General features: G+C 35.0%; 1 protein-coding gene across 43 annotated transcripts in view; it reads right to left on the bottom strand.

The window, feature by feature from the left end:
• Positions 1–13,982, bottom strand: part of VPS13B (vacuolar protein sorting 13 homolog B) — a 752,042-nt gene that overhangs the window by 517,777 nt on the left and 220,283 nt on the right. For 7 of the 43 annotated variants that reach the window (XR_014057388.1, XR_014057384.1, XR_014057382.1 and 4 more), the window contains one exon: positions 12,354–12,430. The exons of 35 other annotated variants lie outside the window; for them this stretch is intronic. Coding sequence is in view for 1 of the 8 variants with exons in the window: in XM_081503379.1 (XP_081359505.1) it covers positions 12,417–12,430 (14 nt within the window). In the remaining 7 variants the exon portion in view is untranslated. Of the gene's footprint in view, positions 1–11,788; positions 12,431–13,982 lie in introns of those variants that run through there. One more of the 43 variants, XM_081503379.1, reaches the window with a different exon arrangement.

The following is a 13,982-nucleotide window of genomic DNA, read 5'->3' as shown; positions in this document are numbered from 1 at the left end:
AATAAGAAGTACAAATAGTTGCTTTGTTTATAAGTTGTTCTGATTTAAAATAGAACCACAGCCTGCATTTTAGGAAATATATAACAATTTTTCACCTGAATGGATCTAATATATAAAACTTACCCAGAACAGCGATACATTGAGCATATTTTGTGAATCATTGAGACAAAAACATTGTAGGCTTCATTTAAAGTAGACAAGTAATATCTATCATGTCATCTAAAATATTTAACGTATTTAGTAATTGGAGTATATGTGATAAGTTTGAGCAAAGTAAAATCATCTATGTGTTAGATTTCTGTAAATTTTACATACACAGTATTTAAACATGATCTTTTAAGATACAAACTTCAGAGTCTGACATCAGAGGCTATCATCATTAAAAGTAATGAATAAAGCTGGTCAGTAATTACACTGATCACATCCCCCTGAAAGCCAAAAACCTAGCAGATGACAACAGAGCTCAGCATTTTCCAGCTGCTACGAGTAAAGGTTTTCAACATTTGGATATATGCAGGCATCTTATTTTCCCAGGATTTCAAAGTCCACATGCAGGCTGCTGTTCAGCTATTATAAATGAGTAATTCAAGTAGGGCATGACTGCTTCTTGTATTAACTCGATAAAGATGTTTCACTCCAAATGCATCAACAGTTGTGGTAAGTGGTCCCTTTCACAGGCTGACTGAGGCTTACTTATGCTATGGCTTGTTAACAGTGAATACAATTAAAAAATTTATTAACTTCTGCTATTTCTTTTTCTAAAGCTAAAAATCAAGTTCTACTTGATAATTAACTTCAAGCAAAGCCATATAAACTATATATAATCTAATGATCCAAATATTTAATTTTAAAAAAGTGTCTTAGAAAACAAAAGCAGTAATAGCAAGTATTACAAATATTTTATACTGTATAATCACACTGTAAAATTTGAAAATTTTAAATGCAATTTTGATTATAGTTATCTGAATATACTTAAACACTTGAGAAGAAAAACTCCATTACCATAAATATATACCATACACTTTTAAATAATTGAACTTTAACAAAAATATACTTTTATACATTATAAAAACATGGATTTACACTCATAAAAATTGTTGTTCCATCACTAAGTTGTGTCCATCTCTTTTTGTGATCCCCATGGAATGTAGCCTGCCAGGCTCTTCTGTCCACAGGGTTTTCCAGGCAAGAATACTGGAGTGGGTTACCATTTCCTTTTCCAGGGAATCTTCCCGACCCAAGGATCAAACCCACACCTCCTGCTTTGGCAGGCAGATTCTTTATCCCTGAGCCACTGGGGAAGTCGACTCATAATAATTACCAAACATTTAAAGTAAAACAATGTAAGACAATTGAAATTATTTGCAATGTTTAAACAGTAAGAATTTTCAACTCATATGTAATCTTCTATCATTCCAGGTTTCAATATCTATCCTTATTTGAGAAAACTTTTCTAGTATCATCCAATCCTCCCTTCCCATTCAAATTAATCTTTGCCATCTATTTTCAGATAGATGTACTTTTCTCCCAATCAATTATAGTATCTGTTAAGCTTGTTTTCTAGAATTAACTATATGGGTATATTACTCAATGGGGACTGATATCAAATACATTTTTATACCACCCTTTAGCAGTTTCATGCATGCAGCTAACAGCCAATAAATGAAATTAAGCAGAATGAAATGAACTAACTAATCAATTTTGGGGGATCCGCATTCTTCCCTACTCTTTGCTCTTGGTGTAACGGGTAAGTGTATGAGTTCTAGAGACGGATTGCTTTGGTTCTATTTAAAATGCTTATCGAAATACCTGGTGCATGAGAAGAACCAAATGTCTTCTCCAAATGTCCAAATATAATACCAAATGTCTGTGTGTGTGTATGTGTGTGTGTGTGTTATTCGCTCAGTAGTGTCTGACTCTTTGCGACTCCAAGGACTGTAGTCTGCCAGGTTCCTCTGTCCATGGAATTCTCCAGACAAGAATACTGGAGTAGGATGCCATTTCCTACCCCAGGGATCAATCTTCTCGACCCAAGGATTGAACCCAGGTCTCTTGCATCTCCCGCCCTGCAAACCAAATGTCTCTGTCATCCAAAGACAGATCTGATTCTCATTCCTTCAGACCTCATCTTAGCGACAGGCACTGTATCATGTACCCAGCTCTCCAGCTTTTTAAATCAGACACAGGATACTGGCCTACTACACCCTTTCCCTTGGGAATCATATTCAATGATCCATCAACTCCTGCTGATTCCAACACATTACAATCCCATAAATTTGTGAGATTCTATTGACAGTGTCAGTTTTTTCACTGCAACATTCTCTTACTGTCCCTGCTTCCTATCTTTTATCATCATCCATACTACTGCCTATGTTGATTTCTAAAGCATAAAGATGATAATAAAAACTTTCAAATGCTCCATATGGCCCTCAATCCAAAATCTTTACAATGACATCGGAGGTTTTTCATAACCCGAGGGAGCTTGCTGATCTCAAAAGGCATTAATTCTTATCATGCTCCTCCTTCCATTCCAAGCTGACACCGAACTTAACTGCAGTTTCCCCAAACCTGACCCATTTTGTTTCTCCTCCAGTTCATAATTAATGTCTCACCTTGCACGTGACTGATTCCATGAAAGCTTTCCTAGGCTCCAGGCATGGGTAAACGGTTTCCCTTGCTACACCTTCTTTTATGGCAATGTTTAAACCACCTTTTAATTAACTGCTTACCTGTAAGTGTCCCTCATAAACTATAAGCTCAATAAGAAGTAAAAGGGTTTTTTCAACTTTGGATCCCAAGTTTTGTGCACACTACTATTGGACAACAAGGAAAATTTGTGATTATTATAAGTAAGCTGGTATGATTACGCTTACGTTATAAATACAAGTCTTTAAGTGCATCTGGGATTACTCCTTTAATGATATAGTCTTTAAAGTAGAATTATCACTGATGATCACTTTTAAAGTCCTTAATAAGTTTTGCTAAACTGATTTCTGCAGAGTTTGCACAAATCAATAGTCTCACCACATTTTCATTTAAGTACTCGCCATCTTCCTGTGATGCCATTTTTTATTTTCTTTTTTGCTATTTATCTACAACTGAGTTCTGCACAACTCTGGAGAAGGCAATGGCAACCCACTCCAGTACTGTTGCCTGGAGAATCCCATGGACGGAGGAGCCTAGTGGGCTGTAGTCTATGGGATCGCTAGGAGTCGGACACGACTGAGCGACTTCACTTTCACTTTTCACTTTCATGCATTGGAGAAGGAAATGGCAACCCACTCCAGTATTCTTGCCTGGAGAATCCCAGGGACGGGGGAGCCTGGTGGACTGCCGTCTATGGGGTCACACAGAGTCGGACAAGACTGAAGCGACTTAGCAGCAGCAACAGCAGCACAACTCTGTCCACTATATTCTTACAAATACTTTCACAGTATTTCAGAATTCCATCTCTTCAGTGGAAAATATCAGATAAGATGTAATTTTTAGATTTGAAGAAAGGCTTCTTATAATTTAGATAACACTATATAAAGCATTTAATTCTCTAAGAAAAAATACAATTATCCACTAAAATAAAAATGTCATAATCAAGCAAAGGTTACTTCTGTTGAGGTTCAACAATTCCTTTTTCCTGTGTGTGTGTGTGTATGTGTGTGTGTGTGTGTTTGTGTGTGTGAGAAATCACCTTTCTCAATACTTAAAGCAGTATGAGATAGAGAGAAGGTATTCAAATTTTTGTTGTATGGATACTTTCACCAAGAAAGCCTTTTAATAAGTTAGAACACATTATTTACTTTAAAACCAGGTCAGAATATCTTATACATTAACAAAATAAATAAACATAAGGCCTTTTTCAGTTGCAGACACTGACAAAGCACCTGGCTGAAGGGAACTTAATATGATAAGATTTCAAAAGTTAAATTCAAATTAAGGTCTACAAAATTAGCCCAGAATTCTTCAACAATCAATGTATCCTTTGATGAGAGGAAACTGTTAACTTCATCACTGCCCTCTGCCGGTGGTATTATTTTCCTTTAATTTTTCCTCCATATACTGAATATTTGCTTCACAAAATTACTTCTGACCTGCCTCTATGTTTAAACCGTCTCAGCTAAAAATAGCCTAGCCATCTGGAATTCCATAAGGCTTATAGGGAAAAAATTGTGTTTCAGTGAAGAGCTCTGCATTGTTCAGAGTACACCTTCAGAGGTTGTCTGAGTCTGATTCTAGAGGGACTCTGTACCTATCATTGCCTTTGAGTTCTCTTACAAATCTCTCAACGGTAGACAACCGATAGCAATGCACAAGAATTATTCACTCTAGATGCAAACAAATTCTGTCAGGTAGAAATACAAATGACCTCCCTTCCTCACTGCAGAAGGAGCCTGTTTTGTGTCCATTTCCAAATTTATTACAGCATTACTGATCTAGAAATGTCTTTTTTTAATCTCTCCTTTGATCTAGTTTTAACACCTGACTGGTTCTCTCATGAACAATGATATTAATAATCTTTAAAATTCATTCATTTTATACCTATATGAGACAATAATCTTTAACATTTGTCCATTTTATATATATATATATGAGACAAGACTTCACTTTTTAAAAACATTCTTTAACAGGCTGAAACCAGACTACATTTTTCCCCCACAGATCAATTTAGAAATAAAATGATGTGGGCCTGTAGACAAAAAGGTTATATAAAAAGGCAAAAATCATTTCCTTAGGACAAGCCTATATTTATCAAATACTTATCATGTCCTTGTTATGATCCTGACCAGTTTCATGTGGAAAGAATCCTATAGAGAGTTATGACTGTTCGCCCTGTGATATGGTCAAAGTGCCCTGGTGCTGCTTAGAAGGGGGTTATTAATTAGGAAGGGAGACGAGAGAGAGAGAGAGAGAGAGAAGAAAGAGGAGGAGGAGTAAGGACAGAAGTTAGAAGGTGAAATTAAAACAAAACAATCTTAGAAAAGTGATTAAATTCTTACACATTAATGCACAACTAACTCTCATCATTTATTTACAAAATGAATTAATTGTGTAAGGATGATTGCTGTGAATACTGTGCTGACAGAACAGATGCAAAAGCTATCTGTGGCATCAAGTTTCTTCTAAAAGGGATACAACAATTAGGAGAAGCAGCAAGTAGCAAAAACTGATGGGAAATTTACTCCTGTTTTGTAAATCAACTCCTAGTGGTTCACTAAGGCTTCTATGTCTCATTTGACCAATATGACAGCTACTACACAGCTAACTTCAAAATCTAAACATAAAATGTAAAAATAAAAACTCGTTTTGAAGACATCATTATCTAAAATATAAAAATAAACTGAAGTAATAATGTTAGCTTTTTGATCCATATGAAAATACACAAAACATTATATATTTTATGTTGAAGTTCACTTAAAGTTCATTACAATGTAAAATATTTCTTATATAATAATTTACTATTTACAAATGAAGCTATCACTTACTCAGAAAACCAGTTTCTTTTTACTACACAAGCAGTAAAAAGACACAAAATTTTGAATTTGTGCTATAAATAAGGAAAACAACTGGTCACCCACAAGGCTCAGGAGATTCCTTGCATTGGCTTTCTTCCAGAATATGGGACCTTTTGAAGAAGCAAGCAAAGTAATTTCCTGTTGCTATTGAGCTGTTTCTGACTCCTACCATTATGCCATCCAACAGACATTTCAATCTGGAGGAAGGTAGAATCCTGGGACTAGGTAAAAGATTTGCTTGCAGCTTTAGAACAACAGGTTTACACAGTTAACTTGGAGGAAAATTTAAAGTGGACAGGGATCAGCTGGCATATGGAGAACATGATAGGAAAGAAAAGGATTCAAGAGAAAAACCATGATCTTTGAATAAAAATAATGATTAACAAAGATTACTACTTTGGACAGAATAAAGTTAATACTTTATTTGCATATGTTTTGTTTGCATTATGTTTATAATTACAATGGACTCGAAGACAGAGTGTCTAATTTAATGTACACAATGATCCTAACAATCAGATAAAAATACACTCATTTTACAGATGAGAAACCAATACTCAGGAGTTTAACTTGCTCAAAGTAATACAGTTTAAAATGAGTAAAGCTTCACTCAAAATATAAGCTGTTTTAGTAAGTCATTCATTCATTTATTCATTATTTAGTCTTGGTGTTTATATGCCTATCTCCTCAATATATCATAAATTTCTTTACAGTAGAGATTTTGATGCACCATTTTATTTCTATATGCAGAAAACTTGCAAAAAATTTGTTGAATAAGTGAATAATTTTACTTAAAAATATAAAACATAAAATATGAAAACAGCAAAGACATATGGGAAAGTTTTCCTTAAATAAAGATGAATCAACCATAAGACAAACTTCATGATTTGAAAAAGAAAAAAAAAAAACGTTTTAAATGTATATCTGCTGTAATACATATAAACGTATGCTTTATACATGTGCAAAATTCCCTTAATTACTATGCTAGATGGAATTTTTTTTTTCTTATACTTAAAAACCTTGGGCTGTGTTAATATAAAATGTTTTTTTAAACTTTTGCCCCAAAAGTTATAATCAAAAGGCCTTTGGCAAAAATTTTACCAGATCTTTCATTGTATATGTGTGTGTATTTGTGTATCTGTCTAAATGAAAGAAAAAAATACATAATCCTTAGTAGGATAAAAAATTCTCTGTGCTACAAATGCAACATTCTCTAAAGGCTATGTCCTGGTAACTATCATAATCCTTTAGAAATTGTTTATATTCTGATTAAAAATCACTGTGCTCCTATATTCCCACAAATAGTTCATATGGTAAAGAAATCAGTAAACTTACTTTTATGCGTAACATCTTTAACATTTGCTCCCCTTTCTGTGCTTGTGATTAAATGTAACATTTTGAAATCCCAAAGTTCTGAGAAAAACATAAATCCTTGTCTCACAGCTGCTGTTTGACTCTGGAAACACATGCATTTTCTTTTCAAGCATCTACCATCAAAACTCCCAAAGGGCTTGGACTGGAGAACACCTGCATCTCTTCATTTAGTTCCAATAACAGAGCCTAAACTCCAAAATTACAAAAATAGACGCTCTGTTCAGCTGTAGTTACATTTTGCCCCTAATTCCCGTGAACAAAAATGCTAGGAGCATGAAATCATTCAGGCAAGCTCTGTCATCAAGAGGATAAGATTTTTTGCACCAGAAGCCCAGTGGGAACATGATGGAAAACTGGCAGCAATTACAGATAAAGCACATAGTAAAGTCCTCAGGGAGCAGAAAGGAAATGCAACAAGATAGATGGGTATAATTTTTACACATTTATGCCCAAACCACAAATGTGAATTGTCTTTAATTGCTACAATATATAAGCATTCTGACTCATGCATCCTGTCAAAAATACTAAAAACATAACTTCAAGGCAATTTACTTAATTCTACATTATGAGAAGAATTTTTTTGAACAACAACAAAATTTCTCCCAAATTAAAATTTACAATCCAAAATATACTGTCTTCGTTTTAAAGATTACTTAATCCATATCCTAACCAACCAACTAAAAATGGTGAAAGAAGAGTGTGTATATAGAAGAGCTGGTATATTTTAATCAAGAAAGAAAATTATCTCCCCAATTTAAATATGAGTTTCCAGAGAACAGAATTGTAATTGTGACTGTCCTTCCCAAAAACTACAATCAAAAGTACATATTTAATGGGTAAGATATAAAATAACTTTTAATACAGGCCAATCTAGTAAAGTTAAAACAATTTCTAAAACTGATTAAAACCAGGGAATAGAAAGTTCAGCTTAAACTATCTTATGAATTAAATGACATTTTAAGAGGTACAGTTGTTTTAAATGATTTTTATATATCCTCAAAATCATTTAATTCTATTTTTCTGGTATGAGAAAGAAAGAAGTTGTTTTGAGTTTTATATGTCAAAAGCAAATATAGCATGTTCATCTTACTTGCACAAGTAACTACAGCCTGATATTTTAAAAGATTATCATCTTCCTTAATGGTGAACAAAATCAATTAGATGAAATTTTCTAGGAATAAATGTAACATTCTGCATGTAAATTCATAAATTTATTAAGACTACAAAATACAGAACAGTGTCTTACAGTAGCTTGTGTGAAAAACTCTAATTTCCAGTAGCACAAAAGCTCAAGACAAATAGTAACTAAATAGAAGTTCATTATATATATATCTGGAAAATACACCATAATTTGTGCTATGTGAAGGACTGTATTAAATTTTAAAAGAGACTTTTTCAAACATGTCATGGAAGTATGAAGGCAAATCACATGGGAAGTGACTAAATTAAATCTATTCTGTTTATCCTGGACTACTCAGTTTTAAAAAAAAAGGTTTTGTGGAACATCTACCATACGCAGAGGAGAAAGAAGGTGCAATTAACCTAGTGCTCAAATTTTCACCATTAAGAGGGAAGTAGTGCCATTATCTGAAATTGAATGATGGAGTATCAAGTGGGATGAGTGAAACTATACTGAGTTTTGCTTTAAACATGTTATGCAACAGTAAAATATCCATTGGGCAATGGTCAAGAGGTGGTTAAAATTTGGAATTTGGCTCTCAAGAGAAAATAAATGGACACAGAGATATACACATAGGGTTGGTTGCTAAACACACACACACACACACACACACACACACTGTTGATTGAATTAAACATAAGAGGACTGGTCACATTATCAGAAACAACCTATACTTAAGATAAAAGGAAAGAAACACATTTGAGGAAGGAAATGAAGATGGTGCAATAAGGAGAACTAACAGACTATACTGTGCTAGCATCAAAAACTGTGAGCTATAATGAATGATGTAGAAGACAGGAGACTCCTGAGTCAGACAAAGGACTATATTACTCATGGCCCAGCAAGCAGCATGAGTATCAACATATGCATTTATATCATATCAGTTCCTTCTGCCCTCAAGTTTCACAGAGAAACAACAAAGATGTATCTGGGTGGATGACGGCACATGCAGTGGAATGCACTGCACGAAATGAATCCTGTACCTGAAACTAATTGAACACTGTAAATCAACAGTACTTCAATTAAAAAAAGGAGAAATGAACCCTGTGTTGAGGAACCAGATCTTTTATAATGGGCAGTAAGCATGCACTCCATTGGCTCCAGAGGGACACAGGATCTATCTCCCAATACTGTTCACTATACAAATATCCTTTCAAAGCTAGTCCAGAATAAAGAGCAGTCATTGTCGCCATTCACAGTATGTAGAAAAAAACAAAAGATATCAGGTGTTATAACTCCTGAGAGCCAAGAGAGATGAAGGTTTCAATGGAAAAGGTATGATCATACATAAATGCCAATGAAACAAAAGACAATAAGTTTTTTCAGGTATATTTAGGGTTGATTCCCAGGTGGCAAGGTGGTAAAGAATCTGCCTGCCAATACAAGAGATGGAAGAGACACAGGTTTGACACCTGGGTCGGGAAGATCCCCTGGAGAAGGAGATGGCAACCTGCTCCAGTATTGTTGCCTGGAAAATTCCAGGGACAGAGGAGCCTATCAGGCAGGCTATAGTCAATGGGGTCGCAAAGAGTCAGACACCACTGAGCACACATGTGCATGCACATACACACACACACATTATTTCATGTCACTTATAAGACTAAGAAACGGAAGCTTCAGTCCAACAAACTGAGGACCTAATACTAATCATATCTGTTTAACAAAGAAAGATACTGGTAGGTATTCTTTCCAATGGGGGGTGGGGTATGTGTGTGGGGGGGGTGTGGGTGTGTGGGTGGATGTGTGTCTGGAAAAGGAGGAAGAGGAAGAAACAGGGAGAGAAGAGGGTAGATGGTCAACATGTATTACATTAAGAACTTACTATTTATTTGTCAAATACATTCATATCCTTGACCATCTATCATAAATATCCATTTACTCATTCACTCAATAAGTGATTTTCTAAGAATTCCCTGTATGTCAGGAAATTTTAGGTACTAGAGATAAAATGATAAGCAGCCAGTGACTAACTCTGTCCTCTCAGAAATCACTGTCAAATGGTGAAGACAGACAGCATTCAAGTCACAAAGCTACGTAAATACTACTGTCATTAAGTGCTATGAAAGAAATGTACAGTGAATTATGAAAATGAATGTAACAGAAATAATTAATCAAACTGGAAAGGCGAGAAGGGAAAAAGCAGCCTTCGGCCTTACTTGAAGATATAGTAGGTGAGCTAAGACCTCAACACTAAGCTGAAATTCGAAGAGGTGTAAGTTAAAAGGGTAAGGACAGTTGTAAAAATCCCAGACAGAAAAAAACACAATATGCAAAATCATAATCACCAGTGAGAAATTTAAAGAAAGCCAAGAGATCTGAAGTACAGAGAAAAAGAGAGACATATCAAAAAGACTCCTAATACTGACTCAGAAATTGAAATGACTGTCATGTAAATTCCCTTTAATCCTAAGCTGGATAGTATTTTGTAATCATTTTATATTCCTAAATAGCAGACACTCGAAAATTTATTTATACATTAGTATCAGATTAATAAAGACTAAGAAAGAACTTTTTAACAAGCAGAATCTCCTATAAATCATAGGCAAAATATAGCATATAAAGAAGAGCTCAAGTTTATATTTAAAAAAAGAAAAGAAAGAATGTTGAGAACCTATTTTAAAATATTTTACATACATGACTTATAGTCACCATGTGCTTCTACTTCTAAAGGAAGTCAAGAAGAATCTAGTTTATTTATCTATACAAAGGTAAGTAACAGAAGTGCCACTAACTGGTTCCTGTGAATAGTAACAATGTATACAGGAAGTGGGCTGCACTGGACTCCCATAGGAGCTTTCAGCTCCTTCACTGGAATCAGAGCCAGTCAAGTAGAGAAAGTGATCAAGGGGGAAGAAGGAAAAGAGCAAATGGAGTTTCTAAGACTTCAAAGACAAAGCACTCCTGTGACATCATGGAAGTGTGGCTCTTTTGATAGTATTTAAGATGAAGTCAAGGCTTCCCGAGTGACTAAGCTGTAGAGAATCCACCTGCCAATGCAGGAGACAGAGGTTCAATCCCTGGGCCAGGAAGATCCCCTAGACAAATAAATGGCAACCCACTCCAGTATTCTTACCTGCGAAATCCCATGGACAGAGAAGCCTGGCCACAAGGGAGTTGGACACAACTGAGTGACTGCTGCTGCTGCTGCTGCTAAGTTGCTTCAGTCGTGTCCGACTCTGTATGACCCCATAGACGGCAGCCCACCAGGCTCCCCCGTCCCTGGGATTCTCCAGGCAGGAACACTGGAGTGGGTTGCCATTTCCTTCTCCAGTGCAGGAAAGTGAAAAGTGAAAGTGAAGTCGCTCAGTTGTGTCCGACTCTTTGCGACCTCATGGACTGTAGCCCTCCAGGCTCCTCCGTCCATGGGATTTTCCAGGCAAGAGTACTGGAGTGGGGTGCCATTTCCTTCTTCAACTGAGTGACTTAACAACAATAAATATGAAGTAAAGAAGGAGATTCTCAAAGTTAAGAATATATAAGGCCGAGTGTTACAATGTTTACAATATGAATGCTAAGAATTAAAGACACAATGATAAATAACCTGAGACAGTGGAAAAATATTATACAGTTAGAAGACCCATATTCAAAGTCTGACTTGTTAAACATTTGGACAACTTCTGAGCTTCAATTTCCTTCTCTGTTAGACAAACTAAATTTGTTGTGCTGAAAACAGTTTTGTTTTGTAAACAAATTGAAAAACTTATATGCAAGTGATTTATAAATTGAAAAATACTGTGTCCATAATAAGTTTTATTAATCCTGTTAATACTTCTTTCAGTCAATTATATGTAATCCCATTTAAAACGCTTTCCATTTTCGCACATTCTGAAGTCACAGTCGAAAAACTCTACCTCTTTATCCTGAGTGAGCTTCTCTCAAAACTCACTTCCTAGTATATTCAATAATATTCACAACATTATCTGGTCCCCAATTTCAATAACCCCCTTCAATTTGGGAGCATATGTACAAAAGCAGTTGTCTTCCACACAGGATGCCATGATAATCAGAAACCAATTAGAATGATCACCAAACTCCTCTAAAATACACCATTTGCCACATTCCAAAACCTCTCATTCAAATTATATATATCAATGGGAAAAGCACATTAACAACCTCTTTTGGGTGGTCTGTCTCTAAAAAAGACAGCAGAGATTACTTGTGCTTCCCTTCATTGTTCATCTAGAAGAGTTCAACTATCCAAAATCTTTTTTTTTCCCCTGAAGCAAACATCAGTAATGACTCATGGGTGCTTCAGCCTCAAAAACCAAAGAAAGGCAAACACAATCATCACTTACTTGCTCTTCAATTCAGTCAATATTTGTTGATAGCTTACTATTTGTGGGATATTGTTCTAGCCACTAGGAATACATATCTGTGTTCAAGAAAGACAAAAAATTCCGACCATAATAAAACATTAAATTCTAATAGCAGGAAAAACAAAACTCAACAAGATAAATCAGTAACATATATATTATTACAGAGTGTGATAAGAAAAACTTTAGAATAGTAAGTAAATAAAATGTGTTAGTGTGCATGTGTGTTCAGTTGCTAAGTCCTGTGAGACTCTTGCAACCCAATGGACTACAGTCTGCCATGTTCCTCTGTCCATGGGATTCTTCAGGCAATAATACTGGAGTAGGTTGCCATTACCTTCTCTAGGGGATCTTTCCAACCCAGGGATCAAACCCATGTCCCCCTCATTGGCAGGTGGATTCTTTACCACTGAATATGTACATATACGCCAACAAGAGAGAAAAAAGTTTTTATATACAGTGGCTGTGGCTAGGAAAGAACTTGCTGAAAGGGTTATATTTCAATAAACTTTTAAAGGATTGATAAATTATTTCTTCATTTAAAATTTATTTACAACTTGTTTATACCATCAGTCATATACACACACACAGATAAACACACACCCTCTAAACTTTATTACAGGAATGTAAGATTAATATTATTTTAAAACTAGCTTTAAAAAATAATACTTATGAGCTCTCTCATAACCGTTTCATAAATACCATGTCATAAATACCTAAGCCATGAATGTGGGTGGCAGTTCCCAAGATGGATGGAAAATTTAAATTTAAAAATACCCTAAATAAAGTATGTGAATGTAGTTCAAGTAAAAACACTAATTTACATTTTAGGATTAAAACACACCCAAGGAATATTTTCAAAGAACCAAATGCATGATATTAAAATTTTACATGCAAATCCATAAATATTTCACTAAATGTAACACTAATGTTGAAGATTAGATGAATCTCCTTAACAGCAGAAAAAATGTAAAACTTTATCTTAGAAATATCATATGTATAATTCTTACAGTACTTTACTTTTATATAAAGGTTCAAAATGCAAACATATATATTGAGATCCTGAATATGCATTTAGATTACAAAGAATAATACAAATACTGTTATGAGAAAGATCAGAGTATTATCTAAATATGCTTGACTCAGTTCATTCTAGTGGTACATATGGCAAAACAAACAAATGAAGAGTCCCTGTCCTATGTAGGAATATGCAGTAGGGACTTCCATGGTGGTCTGGTGGATAAGAATCCACCTTGCAATGCAGGAGACACAGCTTCAATCTCAGGTTGGGGAACTAACATCTCACATACCATGGAGCCACTAAGCCCACGAGCCACAGTGAAAGATCCTACGTGATGCAATGAAGCTCCTGCATGCCTCAACTAAGATCCACACACCCAAATAAATAATTTATTTTTATAAACTATTAAAAAAAAAAGCATATGCAATAGAGTCTAGTAAGCTTAGTCCCTTCTTAGGTATCAAAATTCTAACCAAAATTCTGGTCATTCTAGTAACATTTTAATGATTGAAAACAAAACCTACCAAAAACTACTATTTGAACAATTAAAAAAGGAGATTCTCCAATAGCATATTTAAAGAATATGATTT

The sequence above is a fragment of the Giraffa tippelskirchi genome, chromosome 6 (assembly GCF_054371585.1).
Source record: "Giraffa tippelskirchi isolate mGirTip1 chromosome 6, T2T-mGirTip1v1.2.pri, whole genome shotgun sequence".
Lineage (NCBI taxonomy): Eukaryota > Metazoa > Chordata > Mammalia > Artiodactyla > Giraffidae > Giraffa > Giraffa tippelskirchi.
The sequence above is the reverse complement of the archived record's forward strand: the minus strand, read 5'-3'. Positions and strand labels throughout refer to the sequence as shown.